The sequence below is a fragment of the Cervus canadensis genome, chromosome 13, assembly GCF_019320065.1.
Source record: "Cervus canadensis isolate Bull #8, Minnesota chromosome 13, ASM1932006v1, whole genome shotgun sequence".
NCBI classification, from domain to species: Eukaryota; Metazoa; Chordata; class Mammalia; order Artiodactyla; family Cervidae; genus Cervus; species Cervus canadensis.
Genome location: NC_057398.1, coordinates 16,079,829 through 16,097,027, shown reverse-complemented (window position 1 = coordinate 16,097,027; position 17,199 = coordinate 16,079,829). Strand labels below are relative to the sequence as shown.

The following is a 17,199-nucleotide window of genomic DNA, read 5'->3' as shown; positions in this document are numbered from 1 at the left end:
AGTGGCCAAAGGATTAGAGCTTCAGCTTTAGCATCAGTCCTTCCAATGAATATTCAGGGTTAGTTTCCTTTAGGATTGACTGGTTTGATCTCCTTGCTGTCTAAAGGACTTTCAAGGGTCTTTTCCTTGGTGAATGTTAATCTGAGAACCAAGTATATCCTAACCAGCAGTGAAATGCAGTGAACAAAAACAAAAAAATTCCTGCCCTGTGGAGCTTATAATCTGATGTGGCAGTGGTGGGGTGGGCAGGTGGTGGTGATGGAAACAGGCAATTGTAATAAAATAGTGATGGGAAATAGGGAGTTGGAGGTAGTGGCATGGTGGCAATTTTAGATAGCATTGCCAGGGAAGGCCTCACAAGAAGCGACATTTGGGAAGGGTCAAGACAAAAGAGTACATCTGATCGGTTCAGGCCAGTGTAATGACTGATTGCTTTGTACTGGGATGTGTCTCTCAGCTCTGTCAGTAGTGGTTGGGGTAAAAGGGAAAGGGAGATGGAACAAGATGGGCAGGAGGAGGCAGTGACCAGCACATCGAATGCAGTTGTGGCTCTTTGTGAACTCTCTGTTGGCTTCTCTGGGCTGGCTTTGGGCTGTGGATATAAAATGGAGAGACAGGACATGTGTATTGAGTACCTAATGTATGCTGAGTGTTGAAAAGGGTATTTCATTTAAGCCTTTCTACAGCCTTGTGAAGAAACTAATATTATTTCTGCCTTGGGGGATTCTGAGTGGTGAAGTAACTACTTAGATCCAAGAAGGGAAGAGTCAAGGAGAAGAATATAAGGATATTAAAGGAGGTCTTTGAGTAGTATAATAGATTTAATGCCAGAAGAAGACATAAGTTAAATGACACATTAACTGTTTAGAAGATTTTGTCACATACATGTCAGTGCCTTTACCATCTTTTCTATGTTTTTATTTTCTGACAGGAATGGGTAACTGCCACTGACATCAGAGTAACTCTCAATCGCCTGAACACTTTTGGAGATGAAGTGTTTAACGACCCCAAAGTTCTCAAATCCTATTATTATGCAATCTCTGATTTTGCTGTGGGTGGTAGGTAAGTAAGCCATTAGATAACCTTGAAAGCCATAGAAGCTTTGGTGTAGGAGTGAATGTAGCCACTTGTTTACAACCACATTAGTAACATTGTTAGACCTCATTATCCTGGAAACAAAGTAACTAGGTTTTCTAACTGCTTATCCAGTCAACACATTAGTGAATTCTTATTGAGCAATTAAGTGCAAAGCCCTATGACAGGCACTGTGAAGCTACTGAGGAAGCATGGGATTGACACTCACCTTCTGAGAAGGACCTGACCTTCAAGGATCCTGCAGATGAATGAGGCAGGTGCTATGTGAGCACGTGAAAAGTTAAATACTAGGACAGTCATATGCTTTAGATAAAGAGATGTCATATGCCAGAGGACTGTCGGGCTTATAGGACTGTCTGGCTAGAGACGCAGATGGAATTGAAGCTGGGCCTCGAAGAATAGGCAGGGTTTAGATAGGGAGAGAGGATGTCTGGGTTGGGTGCAGGAGGATGGACATGTGAGCAAAAGTTTAGAGTTGGAAGAATCTAAATCTCCTTGACAGGAGGAACATCTTACATGAATTTGTAGAGTTTGCTAGCCAGAGACCTTAGACAGTGGGCCAAGAATCTTGGGCTCACCTCTCCCTGTATTAGCCTGTGAAGTCTCCAGAGCAGAAACATGATTTTTGTATGCTATGTTCCTGGTATGGGATTGATGCTCAGAGAAAGCTGATGGAAACTGTAACCAGTGGGAAATCAGGTACTCTTTTGGAGTAGGGCTCTGATATCAGACCAGTAGATTAGGAAGACGAGCTGCAGGCAGAGTGAAAGTAGAATATGATTGAGAGAATTTTATATTCCTGTTAGGATGCCGTCATCTAGGTGTTAGGTGACAAATGCCTGACGTTGGGGTGGTGACAGCAGGGTGGAAGGGAACATTTAGGTGCATTTTGTGAAGAAAGAATTATCAGGATTTTAGTCGAAGAAGATCTGAAGGTTTAGTGATCAGGAGAATGGTGATGCCAATTTATAATAATATAAACAGAGAAGATGAGCTCATTTGTTGAGATGGTGAGTTCAGTTATAAAAGGTAAAGCTTTTAAGTCATGGAGGACATTTAATTTGTGTAGCAGTCAAGGACAGGAGCTTGAAAGAAAGAGGCAAGCTGGAGATGTAATTTGGGATTCATCCTAGTGCACTGTAGATATTTCAGAAGTGTTTGAGTGTATTATTAAGTGGTGCTTGAAGCTGTGCTGTCTATAAAGAGCGAGTGAGGGGCATGCAGGGCAGCAAATACTCTTGGGGATTTCCACAAGTCCTTATTGTTCTAGTGCCTTCGTCTTAGGGATCCATCAAGGATTCTTACCCAAAACAACCCAAGGGCATGTCTACCAGAGATCCATATGGTGGTATCGTGTTTGTCTCTTACTGTCTTCAGATCAGAATGCTTTTTAAAATCATGATGACAGATAACTGCTGACATTTATTGACTTGTTATATGCCCATGTAATCCTGGGCACGTAAAAACAGCAACCTCTTGACCTCAGTAACTCTGTGAAATAGACATTATTCTCATCCTTCTCTCACAGGTAAGGTGCAGGTTGAGTTACATCTGTAAGTCACAGGCAGCCTGGCTTCAGAGTCCATGTCCTTGTTGGTTTTTTTTTCCATTGCAATATAATTGCTTCACAATGTTATGTTAGTTTCACTGCACACAAGGTGAATCTGTCATATGTGTACACCCGTGTTCTTCTTAACCACCACACTTGGCTTCTTCTTGAAACACACACGTTTCACTTCAGGAAAGGGTCCTACAGATGTCCTCAGAAATTGTCGGGGGCTTTCTTTTTATGTCCAGTTAATGCTCCAGCCCCTGTTAAATAAAGCTACCTTTTTTGGTCAGAATTTTTCTTCGTAACTAAAAACACAGCCGTTACTTAATCTTGCAGTTCTTCAATTTACAGTTCTGTTTGGTAAACTCAGAACATTCGTAGGTTGCTATAATTCTCTGTGAACACCCTTTCTCTGAGTCCAGGCCAGCGCTTTCTAGCTGTTTCTGCTTTTGAGCGTCTCTTCTCTCCCCAGGTGTAAATGTAACGGACATGCAAGCGAATGTGTGAAAAACGACTTTGACAAGCTGGTGTGTAATTGCAAGCATAACACTTACGGCGTGGACTGTGAAAAGTGCCTTCCTTTCTTCAACGACCGGCCGTGGAGGAGGGCGACCGCCGAGAGTGCCAGCGAGTGCCAGCGTGAGTGCGCCGGGCTTCCGTCTGCTGAGCTGTCCTGAGGACTGCGGGGGGCGGGGGAGTGGGTGGCCTCCTTTGATTCTTCCGTAACTTGAGCATGTAGATGTATACACCTCACCTGCATGCGTGTCAGAGGGAACGCATGGGTGCGTGGGGTGGGCCATAGACGTGAACCCGCAGGCTTTCTGTTTCCTTCAGCGCACACTCAACGGACTGGGGGCCGCATTTCCGGGGGCTGGCCTTCTCCTTAGTCTAAGTACTGGGCCGGCATAGCCTACGCTAAAACATGGTTTTTCTAGTCTTTTCTTCGTTGCTCTTTAAAATAGTCTTCTTCCTTCCAATTCTTGTTTCTTCAGACAGCCAAGGTTGTTGATTAACATTTGTCAGGTATGATGAGTAGTAGACTGAGACTACCATTCAAAAGATTGTATATAAAAATCATTTTTTCTTTATCTCACTAAAGAGCAAACTACAGAGAATTTTCCTACTTCCCTTGTGCAGAGGCGAGAGGCTTTGAGAGGAAGAGTAGATCCTAGTCCTCTTAGGAAGAGAGAAAATGAAAAAAGATTATACATTGTTTATTCCTTCATAAATGTCTTGGTTTATTCTGAAGAGATAGGGAAAGGAATCTTAGGAGAAAAGTCATGAAACCGTGTAATCATGATTTGCCAAGGACTTAAAAAATAAGACACTTTTTAAGCAGCTATAACTTTTTTCTGTCCTTATAAATATTCCTTATCGTACCTTCTTGGAAATAAAGGGAATAAGAAGGAAGACACTCTGAACTTGCAGGAATTATTGGCAGAAACCTTGAAAAGGGACCAATATCTTGACTTAGGACTGTTTCCATTAGCTGCATACAGCACATTTTCTTATTCATCTTTTCTTTTCTCAGCAAATCCCTGATTTTTAGGTAAGTCTGATAGCCTCCTCCTCTAGTATTCCTAAGCCCTTGAACTTCTCTACGTCTTTTACTGAATTGTAACATCCAGTGTTAGAAGCTACATGATAAAGGCTGATAAAAAGTGATTTCTCCTAAGATGTGACATCTAAGGAAATATACACATGTGTTTGAACAGTAATCTGCTTAATGATGTCATATTTTGAGTCTATCAAGGAACGTTATTAGAAAAGCGAGTGTAATGTGATTGCCAGCTTCTGACTGGCAGATGAACTGAATACAGCTAACCAGACTTTGATGAAGAGCTAAGTCGGTTTGTTTCCCTTGGAAGTCCCTTCAGCACTATAACCCCTCAGAGAGAGGAGTTCCTGGTGGGGGGACAGTACTACAGTATTGTCAGGTGCTGGGGGTAGGGGAGAGAAGATGACAGCTGTTTTCTCAGCTGGTATCAGGGAGCCACAGCGTCTGCTTTAGTGGTGGGTTAGGACAGTGTAGACATGGGGGTTGTTCTGCCTCATAAACTACAGGCACCAGACCATTTAGGTGCTGTAAGCTGGGCTGATTGTGAAATAATCTAGGGAGGCTTGAGAGAGGAGAAAATAGCTATGAAGAAGGGAATGGGAGCTTTTAAAATTACTTAACTCTCTAATTCTTGATGCTAGTGATTCAAGTTCCTAAAAAGTTTTCAAGTATAACACTATAAAAGAACTAGTGGAAAGGCAGGGAGGAGAAAAAAATACATATATTCAAAAACAACAATTTTCTGCTGTATCTGAAATCAAATAAAATTTTATTTAATGTTCAAAATACTGTCTGTACTTGAGGAAGAATCAATAATTTGAAAAAAATCATGTTAATATAAATATAATAAAGATTTTCAGTGGCTGTAGATACTTGTTCTTAAAATATGGTTGTGCCCTGTAGGGACTAAGACTGCTTAACAGATGAACCATTTGGTACCAAGGCTTCCCAGTAGATAGAGGCATCTAGTGGGTCTAGATTTCCCTTCTAGTGGATTTACTTTCTAGTGCATCTAGATTTCCTGCTTCTTTTTACAGAGGTACATATTGTACCCAATATGGCTCAGATCACCCCAATCTCAGTATGCAAGTAATCTGGCATTTTGAAAGTTAGTGAATTGTCTGAGCCCTAAAAAGGTAAACTGAAACCTGCATATGAACTGGTCCCTTGTGCTTGGACTTGGTATTAAAATGAAGGATAAAGACTCAGAAAAACTGTAATTTGACTTGGCTTTTACTTGTATATATACTACTATCTGGAGATTCCCAAGTACAGGAATTAGTTATATTTTAAAGTGAAAGTTACTCTGTTGTCTGACTCTTTGTGATCTGCTGGACAATACAGGCCAGAATACTGGAGTGGGTAGTCTTTCCCTTCTCCAGGGGATCTTCCCAACGCAGGGATTGAACCAGGATCTCCCACATTGCAGGTAGATTCTTTACCAGCTGAGCTACAAGGGAAGCCCAAGAATCCTGGAGTGAGTAGCCTGTCCCTTCTCCAGGGGATCTTCCCAACCCAGGAACTGAACCAGGTTCTCCTGCATTGCAGGCGGATTCTTTACCAGCTAAGCTATGATAGTACCACTTTTTATAAGGATGAACATTTCCTTGTAAGCTGATAACCTGACTATAAACCTTTTATTAATAGACATACTTTTTTCGTTTTTTTTTTTTAATGAGAAATGTATCTGGTAGTCATACTTATTCTACTACCAACTATCATGGCTCAGAGGTAAAGGATCCGCCTGCAATGCAAGAGACCAGGGTTCTATCCTGGGTTGGGAAGATCCCCTGGAGGAGGAAATGGCAACCCACTCCAGTTTTCTTGCCAGGGAAGCCCCATGGACGGAGGAACTACAGTCCATAGGGTTGCAAGAGTTGGACACGACTTAGCATCTAAACCACCACCACCTCCACCATCTGTCATGGAGATGTGGGGAATTACAGTTCGGTTTGAGTCTTCAAAACTCGGATCTGACTTCATGTTTTGGCCACCAGCCTGTGACTGCAATGGCCGATCGCAGGAGTGCTACTTTGACCCTGAACTATACCGTTCCACGGGCCACGGTGGCCACTGTACCAACTGCCAGGACAACACAGACGGCGCCAAGTGTGAGAGATGCAGGGAGAACTTCTTCCGCCTCGGGAGCAGGGAAGCCTGCTCTCCCTGCCACTGTAGTCCTGTTGGTAAGTGACAGCCAGGGTCTGCTTCAGCCTGATGGGTTGGGAGACAAAATAAGCATTTCCTGTATCTCCAGGAAATAAAGCTTTGTTTCCTTAGGATTCTCACAGGTTAAGTATAGAAGAGTGAATATTGTTATACTGTGTAAATGATTTGGCATTGGCCTCAACTCTCTTTAACCAGGTGGAACCTTTAGATGACTTTCTGGTGTGTATAAAGCTGGGATTGGCCTGAGTAATGGTTTATAAATAATTAGCAGTAAGATCGTTGAGACCATTTGAACTTTTGACTGTAAAAGGTTGTTTAGCTGCTCTGTGAGTTCTTCCTTGTTAATGATTTTGTTTAGTCTAACCTCCTTGGAGGGCTAAACCCCTGCCGCATGTTGCTGCGTGTTCAGAGGAGCTGAGAGCTCTTAGTCTGTTCTACTTTTCTAGGAGTTTGAACTTTATTTTTGCTGTTCCTGCCTGTATATACTTAAATTCTAGACACAGGCCCTAAGGAGCCGGTACTTGTCCACAGTGACTGATTTTGCATGCAGTTTATCATGGGTACAGAGTTATTTGTTAGTATTTTTCAATAATGATGAGTAGATTCATCTTAGGGTGTATGTCTGAAAAGTTTAAACGTCATAGTTTAAAGGGGTATGGGTTTTGAGGGAGTTCTGTTTTAAAATTTGACCTTTAGTCTCTTGGTTACCATCTAGGCACTGAAAACCAATCTACATACTGAATTTCAAGCATTGTTTTTACTTACCAGTTTTCTTTCTTTGAGACATTAGTTTTACTTACCTCTCTGGGGGTTGACATTGAGTGCTTTATATTTCAGGTTCCCTCAGTACACAGTGTGATAGCTATGGCAGATGTAGCTGTAAGCCAGGAGTGATGGGGGACAAGTGTGACCGTTGCCAGCCTGGGTACCATTCTCTCACTGAGGCTGGATGCAGGTAAGATTTTTTAAGGGGGCAGAACCCAATTGTAGCTGATTCTTAGTAATAGATCTTGTAGCTTATCTGCAGCTTTGTAAACATCCCCCCCCATAATAATTATCACCAAGATTTAATTAAGGCTTCTCGCTGTAATGATGATCCAGGATTGTTTTGTACAGAAATGAAGCAGTTTTTAATGTCTAAATGTGATGGGTGTCCTTGACTGAAATAAAATCCAAATCCAAAGATGACTTTAGGATTCATTTTGCTTTTTTATGTATTTCTTTTTTTAAAAAAAATCTATTAACATGTAAAACAAAAGACTGACTTGGAGCAAAATTTCTTTATCCTCTTGTTTCATTGTTTCACTCCGTTTTCCATCCAACAGGCCGTGTTCTTGCAATCCTTCTGGCAGCATAGATGAATGTAATGTTGAAACAGGAAGATGTGTTTGCAAAGACAATGTTGAAGGCTTCAATTGTGAGAGGTAGTTCATTCTTTCTCTGGCTGCGTTGTGTCTTCTCTCATATTTCAGATACAAAAAAATACTTGATTGTATCTTAATCTCTTTCAGATGCAAACCTGGATTTTTTAATCTGGAATCATCTAACCCTAGAGGGTGCACCCCCTGCTTCTGCTTTGGGCATTCTTCCGTGTGTACAAATGCCGTTGGCTACAGCGTTTATTCTATAACCTCTACCTTTGAGACTGGTAAAAGACCTTTCCTTCTGTCCCCTAGAATTTTGAGCCTAGGCTTACAGTATTAAAAAAGTCAGTAACTCTTTGAAGAGCTTTTGAGAATATCAACACTTTTTTTTTTTAATGTATGTGATTTTTGTTTGGCTTTTAATTTAATGAAAACATATACAGATGGTTTTAGAATTTACCAGTGAGTGTAAATGTTATGTAAAATAAAGAAAAATACAGCTTCAGAGGTATAGCATATATAGGCACTGTTACAGCTTCCATCTATTCAAAAACTTGCAGTGATGAGTTTCTGTATGTTTTGTGGAATACAGAGGACCTGAATTCAGGATGTTTGCAAGGTAACTGCACTTGTGTTTTCATCCTCTGCTTGTAGATGAGGACGGGTGGCATGCAGAACAAAGGGATGGCTCTGAAGCATCATTTGAGTGGTCCTCTGAGAGGCAGGATATTGCTGTCATCTCAGACAGTTACTTTCCTAGGTATTTCATCGCTCCTGGTAAGTAAGGCTCGGAAGCCTTGTGGTGTGGCATGTGCTTGTGTTTATTCCTGACCTCATGTTCTTGCTCACCATTGTGTCTGCCTTCCAGCGAAGTTCTTGGGCAAGCAGGTGTTGAGTTATGGTCAGAATTTCTCCTTCTCCTTCCGTGTGGACAGGCGAGACACTCGCCTCTCGGCAGAAGACCTGGTACTTGAAGGAGCTGGCCTAAGAGTGTCTGTGCCCTTGATCGCTCAGGGCAATTCCTACCCAAGTGAGACCGCTGTGACATACGTCTTCAGGTAAGACAGTTTGGTTTATAAAATCTGACTTGACCAGAATGATAAAAGTGGTTTCTTTATCTAAGCGCCTCAGGCCTCAAGGTGTGTATTAAAGAGAAACGTTGGGGTTCTCGATGTGACTTTGTAAAAGGGCACTTGCCCCAGTTTACCTGTGCCTTTTCCAGTGGTATGGTCAAACCAAAAGACTCATCTCTGACGTGGTTAGGCCGGCAGAGCAGTGCATCGTGGGTGGCATGGATGAGTAAGAGATACTTTCTCAGCTCCCAAAATTGTCCTCACAGAGGTTAACATGCCCCTTCCTTTTTCTCTAGGCTCCATGAAGCGACAGATTACCCTTGGAGGCCTACTCTTACCCCTTTCGAATTTCAGAAACTCCTGAACAATTTGACCTCTATCAAGATTCGTGGGACATACAGTGAGAGAAGTAAGTTATAATATAATTAAAATAATCATTTAAGATGATGATTAGGAAAAGGATCCATAATCAAAAGCTTATCTCTAAAGTCCTAATGTAAACCTGATCCTAAAGAAGTGGTATAATAAACTTCCTCATCATACATGAATTGTGTATAAAAATAATGCATTTAGAAACCGTTCTTAAGGACCTGGAGAAAATTATCCCAAAATTAGTAAATAGTGTTGTCTTATAATGGGTAAGCCTATTGAGGTTACATTATATATGTAATTAGATTTTTCTAAGAATCCCAATATAGTTGTACTGGCTTACATTACTTAACCTCCATTTCTTTTTACTTCTTCCTATGTAATTATCAAACCCTTTTAACTAAATCAATTATCAAGCCCTTTTAGCTAAATGATGAAAAGTTAAAATTTACTGAATGAACATTCGTTATAATTTTAGATAAACAAAGCTGTTTTTAAGTGTGCCTTTAAATTGTTTTCCTGTAATTTTTTAGAATAAGGACCTATTTCTGTAGAAAGGTAGAAAATGCTGGGGTAGAGGAATCAGAGCATTGGTGTGGCCTTGGCAGTGGCATCAGCAGCTTGGATGTGTTGATTTTTGAGGTGCCTGCATGAATATCCAAATGGAAATGTCTTATAAGTAGTTAGAAATTTGGATGGGACTTAGTTGGGACTGGAGATTTAGAATCAAAGAGTTGTCAATGTATGGGCAGTCATTTTTAAACTTGGAAATATGACAAAAAATGTAGGAAGAGAAAAGAAGCAATCCTAGAAGCATGGTTATTTAAGGACCTTGATCTGAGACTCAAGAGAAAAAAAGAATTTTAAGGAAGTTAACAGATTGGGAAAGACAGTACAATTGGATTTTGTTATTTGTCAACTAAAGAATCATTGATGACTTTTTATTTTAAGAGAAGTGCTGCTACAAAGGAAACTATAAGTAAGGTGAAAAGACAGCCTTCAGAATGGGAGAAAATAATAGCAAATGAAGAAACAGACAAAGGATTAATCTCAAAAATATATAAGCAACTCCTACAGCTCAATTCCAGAAAAATAAATGACCCAATCAAAAAATGGGCCAAAGAACTAAACAGACATTTCTCCAAAGAAGACATACAGATGGCTAACAAACACATGAAAAGATGCTCAACATCACTCATTATCAGAGAAATGCAAATCAAAACCACAATGAGGTACCATTACACGCCAGTCAGGATGGCTGCTATCCAAAAGTCTACAAGCAATAAATGCTGGAGAGGGTGTGGAGAAAAGGGAACCCTCTTACACTGTTGGTGGGAATGCAAACTAGTACAGCCACTATGGAAAACAGTGTGGAGATTTCTTAAAAACTGGAAATAGAACTGCCATATGACCCAGCAATCCCACTTCTGGGCATACACACTGAGGAAACCAGATCTGAAAGAGACACGTGCACCCCAATGTTCATCGCAGCACTGTTTATAATAGCCAGGACATGGAAGCAACCTAGATGCCCATCAGCAGATGAATGGATAAGGAAGCTGTGGTACATATACACCATGGAATATTACTCAGCCGTTAAAAAGAATTCATTTGAATCAGTTCTAATGAGATGGATGAAACTGGAGCCCCTTATACAGAGTGAAGTAAGCCAGAAAGATAAAGAACATTACAGCATACTAACACATATATATGGAATTTAGAAAGATGGTAACGATAACCCTATATGCAAAACAGAAAAAGAGACACAGAAATACAGAACAGACTTTTGAACTCTGTGGGAGAAGGTGAGGGTGGGATATTTCAAAAGAACAGCATGTATACTATCTATGGTGAAACAGATCACCAGCCCAGGTGGATGCATGAGACAAGTGCTCGGGCCTGGTGCACTGGGAAGACCCAGAGGAATCGGGTGGGAGAGGGAGGTGGGAGGGGGGATCGGGATGGGGAATACGTGTAAATCTATGGCTGATTCATATCAATGTATGACAAAACCCACTGAAATGTTGTGAAGTAATTAGCCTCCAACTAATAAAAAAAATAAATAAATAAATGAAAAAGAGAAGTGCTGGAACAAGTTAGATTGCAATGATTTAATTAAGTAAATTAAATTACAAGTACATTTGAAGATGAAGTAAAATATTCTTTTAAGAAGTGCAGCTTTAAGGGGAGGAAAAGAGAGATTTTAATTTGGGACTAGGGGCAGATTGAAGGAAGAATACGTTTAGGATGAGGAGACTTAAGAATGTTTGGAGTTGGAAGCACTTTAACAGTGGAGATGTCTTTCATGATCTAATGTTGAAAAAGCCCATAAATATAGTAAAAGTTAAACTAAGTTCAAGGCAGAAATAAGAGATGTCCTTTAACCTCAGTTTCTCATTTTCTCTATAAACAAGAGATATTTCATAACATGGGGAGATACACTTAAAAGATAAGAGTATAAGAGGTAGGAGTGGGATGGAAATTAAAGGGAAACATGCTGGTATAATAAAAACTTGGATGTTCCTTTTGAGCCTGTCATATGCACTGTTAGGCTGGATGAACCTTTGAGCTAAGCCAATATAAGGCTTTCTCTTTCTATTTTCTTCTGAAAACAAGAAAGTGTTATGATATATGGCCTAATGGCATAATGGCTTTGGAGTAATTATGTTTGTCAAAGTAGCCCTGATTATTCGAACTTGTTTAATTATTTTTGCTATTTTATGCAGGGCAAAAAATACAGTTGCGTGGTCCTTATTGACAGGTGCTTTCGCTGCTTTCCAACCCTTAAACTCTATGATCACTGCCTGCTTTTGTGGCTTCGTGGCTGTAGCCTTAGACTCTTCCTGTTCCCACATTCTTCCATCTCTTCTTGCCCCAGATCATTGCCCGGTGCTTTTTGTTTTTCACTTTGGTGATTGGGTGCGTGTGCTAAGTCACTTCAGTCATGTCCAACTCTTTGTGACTCCTGAAAAGAGTCTGTAGCCCGCCAGGCTCCTCTGTCCATGGGATTTCCCAGGCGAGAATACTGGAGTGGGTTATCATTTCCTTCTCCAGGGGATCAGATTGGGAGAACTGTAAAATTGAAATTTTTGTGTGCATGTATGTGTGTGTGTGTGTGTTTAAAAAATAAGAGTTTGATATACCGCCATTCCAGATACTTAGCACCAGGTACCACATAGTTGATCTAAGTGGTATTTTCTAGTTATCTTCTCCAGTAGATTAATTAAGCAAATGGTTGGCTGTCTCCGAAATTTTGAATCTGTCCTTTAGCACTGATGAATTTTCATGAAGTTTTGGAAAACGGAAGCCAGTTCAGTGATCCTCTTTCCCCCCTCCGCACACAGGTGCTGGCTATTTGGATGATGTCACCCTGGCAAGCGCTCGTCCTGGGCCCGGGGTCCCCGCAACTTGGGTGGAGTCCTGCACCTGTCCCGTGGGATACGGAGGGCAGTTTTGTGAGATGTGCCTCTCGGGTTACCGAAGAGAAACCCCAAGCCTTGGCCCATACAGTCCATGTGTGCTCTGCACCTGCAATGGGCACAGCGAGACCTGTGACCCTGAGACAGGTGAGACGGTGACCTCTGGGGACTGCTAGACCTCAATTCTCCTCAGCAGGCGGGTCAGAAATGCTCACTGTCTTGTTCACTTGGACGCGTGCCTCCTTCTCAACACCTGCTCTCCAAATAGGTGTTTGTAACTGCAGAGACAACACGGCCGGGCCCCACTGTGAGAAGTGCGGCGATGGCTACTATGGAGACTCGACTGCGGGCACCTCCTTCGATTGCCAGCCCTGTCCGTGTCCTGGGGGCTCCAGCTGTGCCGTTGTCCCTAAGACACAGGAGGTGGTGTGCACCAACTGTCCTACCGGAACGACCGGTGAGTCGGCTCTACCCGCAGGAGCACCTGGGAGGGACGGGCTTTGGAGGTTAGGGTTTTTCTGGTTTGGTTTCATGATTAGTTTTCCCAGTAGCAAAAGTTTTGTCGGAAACAGGTTTATTATGGATTCATAAAATGCATATATGATATTAATAACAGCTGACGTAATAATTATGGCCAGGTGCTTTTCTAAGTACTTTAACATATACTGCCTCATTAATCCTCACAGCCCTCTGAGATGGCTTCTTGTATTATCCTCAGGTTGTTCATTGCTGTTTAGTCGCCAAGTTGTGTCCAACTCTTTTGTGAATCCATGGACTGTAGCCCACCAGGCTCCTCTGTCCGTGGGATTCTCCAGGCAAAAATACTAGAGTGGGTTGCCATTTCCTCCTCCAGGGGATCTTCCTGACCCAAGGTTCCAACTCGAGTCTCCTGCGTTGGCAGGCAGATTCTTTACCACTCAGCCACCAATATTTATTTGGTTGCATCAGGTCCTAGTTTCCCTGAGCAGGGATCGAATCCACATCCTTGGCATTGCAAGGCAGATTCTTAACCACTGGACCACCAGGGAAGTCCATCCTCAGGTTATAGTTAAGAACACTGAGGCACAATTAAGTCACCTGTCCAAAGATGGATGGCTGGTCATTGAAGGAGCTGGAATTTCAACCTAGGCATTCAGGTGCCAACGATGATGATTTACTACAACATACTCTCTTATAAGATGTGGTTCAAAACTTGATTTTCAGTTTGTGAGGCCACCCGGGGATTCTTGATGTAAAGCTGCATTTTTAAAATTTGTTCTCTAAATAGTTGTTTCAAATGTATCAGAGCCCATCACATTTAGTTGGGAATAAAATATTTTTATAGCTTTGGATATATACCTCTGTTCCCGTTCTCTGAGTTTCTTTCTTTTTGATAAGAACACTGAAGTAGATCTTTGCTGGCTGCTCAAGGAGCTGCCTGTGCTGGTTGACAGAGGAGACTGGGGCTCACAGGTGACAGTTCCCCTTCTTCCACTGACTTTAGCCTTCATGTAATAAGAGAGGTTCTGGCCAGCCTTCTAGCCTTTGACTCCACTATAAGCTCTTTGTTCAAAAAATATTGCTACAGAGCGTGAACATAAACAGAACAACTGAAGCACTGAGCTCATAATCTGCATCTCTCTTGTCTCATCAAAAACACTCTTTAATTATTGGGAACCATTAAAACACTCTACCTTCCTTCCACTCCCCCCCTGACCCCACACCGAGCACCAGGCCGTGCCACGCAGGGAGAGCCAGTCATTTGCTTAAGGCAGTTGAGGAAATGAGGAGTAGAGGTTAGTATAGAATTTCATATTTTTAACTTTTCTTTTTCTTGTTGTCATTTATTAAAAAAACCAAACAGTGGCCCAACAGAGTCTCTTACAAACAGACTTCTCCAGCCTCATTCCCCACCACCTGCCCCTGCACTGGTACCCTCTTCTCCAAGCCCTCCTGGTCTTGTCTTCCCCCAGAGGCACCGACTCTGGCCTGCCATGAACTATTCTTTCTTTAGAATGCTTACCCTGATCTCTTACCCAGATCTCACTTTTCCTAGCCAGCTCCTAACTCTCCTGTGGATTGAGTTGAAACATCCCTTCCCCAGAATGGTTTCCTCAATGAATCCTCTCTGTGCTACTGCCGCAGGTTCTTAGGACCCTTTGCTCTGCTGTCGCAGAGTATAGTAAATATTTCACATTCAGGGTCTATACTCAGAAGCATTTAACACAGCATTTTGGTAAGAGATCCCTCTACTCATTGGTACGTCACTGGTCAATGAGCTGAACAGTTAAGCATTGTGGAGTCATTCTCATGTCTATACTAACTAGTACAGATGGTGAAGTAAAATTATTTGGGATGCTTATAGAAAGATGGAATATCATATAGAACATTTTAGAAAATGTTATATTAGTCACTAATTAAATGCTTCTCACAGAACATTTGTGAAATATACAGTTGAACCTTGAACATCACAGGTTTAAACTGCATCGGTCCACTTATATGCAGATTTTTTCAATAGTAAATTCTACAGTACTATAGTCCATGGTTGGCTGGATCCATGGATGTGGAATTGTAAATACAGAGGAACCACAGAAGGTGGGGGCTGGAATTTCAGAGTTTATTTGTGGATTTCTGACTGTGCAGGGGGGCGGTCAGTCAACCCCCCCACTCCTTGCATTGTTCAAGGGTCAACTGCATTTGTTTTTCGAGGTATCACCTGGATTGAAGAAGATGATCTATAGCAATTCTTGAGAATGTTAATTAGGATATAGAAGTCTGCATGAAACCAGCACAGAGCCTGTTAAAAAAAACCAATATTATCACTCTTTATTTTCCTACATCCTGCTTTGCTTTTTATAGCACTTTTTAGCTGCTCAATATTTTTATGTGTATTCATTTGTTTATTGCTTATCTCCCCCTTCCATCCCCAGAGTTAAGGTCCTTGAAGCAGGGACTTTGCTCTGTTTTATTCACCTTTGTATCCCTAACACCTGAAATAGTGTTTGGCGCATGTGTTTGTTGAATGAGTGCGAGTATTTATTAAATAAATGAATAGAGCTTGCAGGGGCAGAGTAAGATGCTCCTCACTTAGAAGACTGTTGAAGGATGAGTGACTGATGATAGTCACTGAGATCTTCATGCATGATTTGCTTCTGCATTTAATACTTAAAATGATCTTTTCAGGTAAATTAATAATACTAATCTCTTTTCAACAAAATTGTTTGAGTGCATGGCTTTGGGATTATGAAGATGAAAAAAGGAGGGTCCCTACTCTCCAGGGTCTAAAAGTGGAGGGAGGCACAGAGATCATTTTCATACAGTGAGGTTAGTTCAGATAAAGAAATGCACTCAAGAATGCTAAAGGAGAAAAAAGACACCTCTCCTGGTACGGGAAGGATAATAAGAGAAGTCTATAAATTGCCCGAGTCATGTAAGTAGTACAGCCTGAATTAGAACCTACATCCTAGACTCTGAAACAAAGGGGCAGGCTAGCTATAGCTTTGGAGGATATTTTGCAACGAGAGCTTTTATGGGCTACCATGTCTGTTTTGACTTTTCTAGCAAGTTTCTCATTTGAGTTTTATTCAAGACAGGTTTTAAGACATTTTAATGTTGCTTTTTGGCTGTGTCAGGTCTTAGTTGTGGCAAGGGCATCTTTCCTTGCAGCGTACAGGTTTCCCCCTGGTTGCGGTGTGTGGGCTTGATAGTTGCAGCACATGGACTTATTTGTCCCACAGCATGTAGAATCTTAGTTCCCTAACCAGGGATCAAACCTGTGTCCCCCGCATTGGGAGGCAGATTCTTAACCACTGGACCACCAGGGAAGTCCCTAAGACATTTAAAATATGGATCATATCTAAACTAGCTAAATTACCTGATGAAAAAGCAGAACTAAAGTACTGTCTTAATCCTATGCTGGAGAAGGATCTCGTGTCTGGAAACTGTTGTATTTACCTCAGAGGCAAAAGGGCCCCTAGCTTCCCATCCCCTTTTAACATCCTGTTTCTTCACGTCCTGCCCCATCCCCAGCTAGATCTTCTGTTACCTCATCAGTGGTCTCTGTTTGCCAGATGCAGTGGTCCATTTTCTGCCCTTATCTGACCTGGTGTCTCAGCAACACTGGACACTGCTGACTACTCCGTTTGCTCCAAAGAGTTTCTCCTCTTGCCTTTTGTAACTCTTCCCTCTCCTTGGTTTTCTTATCCTTTTCTTCTCTTCTTTTGGGTCTCCTTCGATCATTTCTGTTTCTCAGCCTGGGATTTTCTTATCTGTATTCTCTCCTTAGGTGAGCATCTCTCACCTTTAGGCTTCAAAAGCCCCTCCTTGCCTACAGCTGGAAAATCCATGTCTTCAGCCCTGACCTTGCTCTCTCGAGGGCCAGCTACCTACTGGCTGTCTCTACCTGGATGGTGGGTGGGGAGCTTCCATCTGCCACTCCATATTTATGCTCTGCGCTGCTCCACCCTGATGAGACCTGTGTGTCCTGCATCACATGGCCACCTGCGCTTGGTGGGACGCACATAGATCAGAGAGGAAAAGAGGAGGAGGGCAGAGTATGTATTCCAAGACCTGATCTCTGAAGGGTCTCTCGGCTCTTGGCAGGTGACCTTCTCCAAACAGC

The 17,199-nt window shown here is 41.9% G+C and overlaps 1 protein-coding gene across 1 annotated transcript in view; it reads left to right on the top strand.

Moving 5' to 3' along the window:
* The window catches only part of LAMC1 (laminin subunit gamma 1), a 119,229-nt gene that overhangs the window by 77,370 nt on the left and 24,660 nt on the right, over positions 1–17,199 (top strand). Inside the window, exons 3-13 of the mRNA XM_043486180.1 lie at positions 932–1,062; positions 3,120–3,286; positions 6,203–6,391; positions 7,212–7,329; positions 7,700–7,798; positions 7,886–8,022; positions 8,393–8,515; positions 8,607–8,796; positions 9,108–9,220; positions 12,525–12,746; positions 12,868–13,056. Of these exons, the coding sequence (XP_043342115.1) occupies positions 932–1,062; positions 3,120–3,286; positions 6,203–6,391; positions 7,212–7,329; positions 7,700–7,798; positions 7,886–8,022; positions 8,393–8,515; positions 8,607–8,796; positions 9,108–9,220; positions 12,525–12,746; positions 12,868–13,056 (1,678 nt within the window). The remainder of the gene's footprint in view (positions 1–931; positions 1,063–3,119; positions 3,287–6,202; positions 6,392–7,211; positions 7,330–7,699; positions 7,799–7,885; positions 8,023–8,392; positions 8,516–8,606; positions 8,797–9,107; positions 9,221–12,524; positions 12,747–12,867; positions 13,057–17,199) is intronic.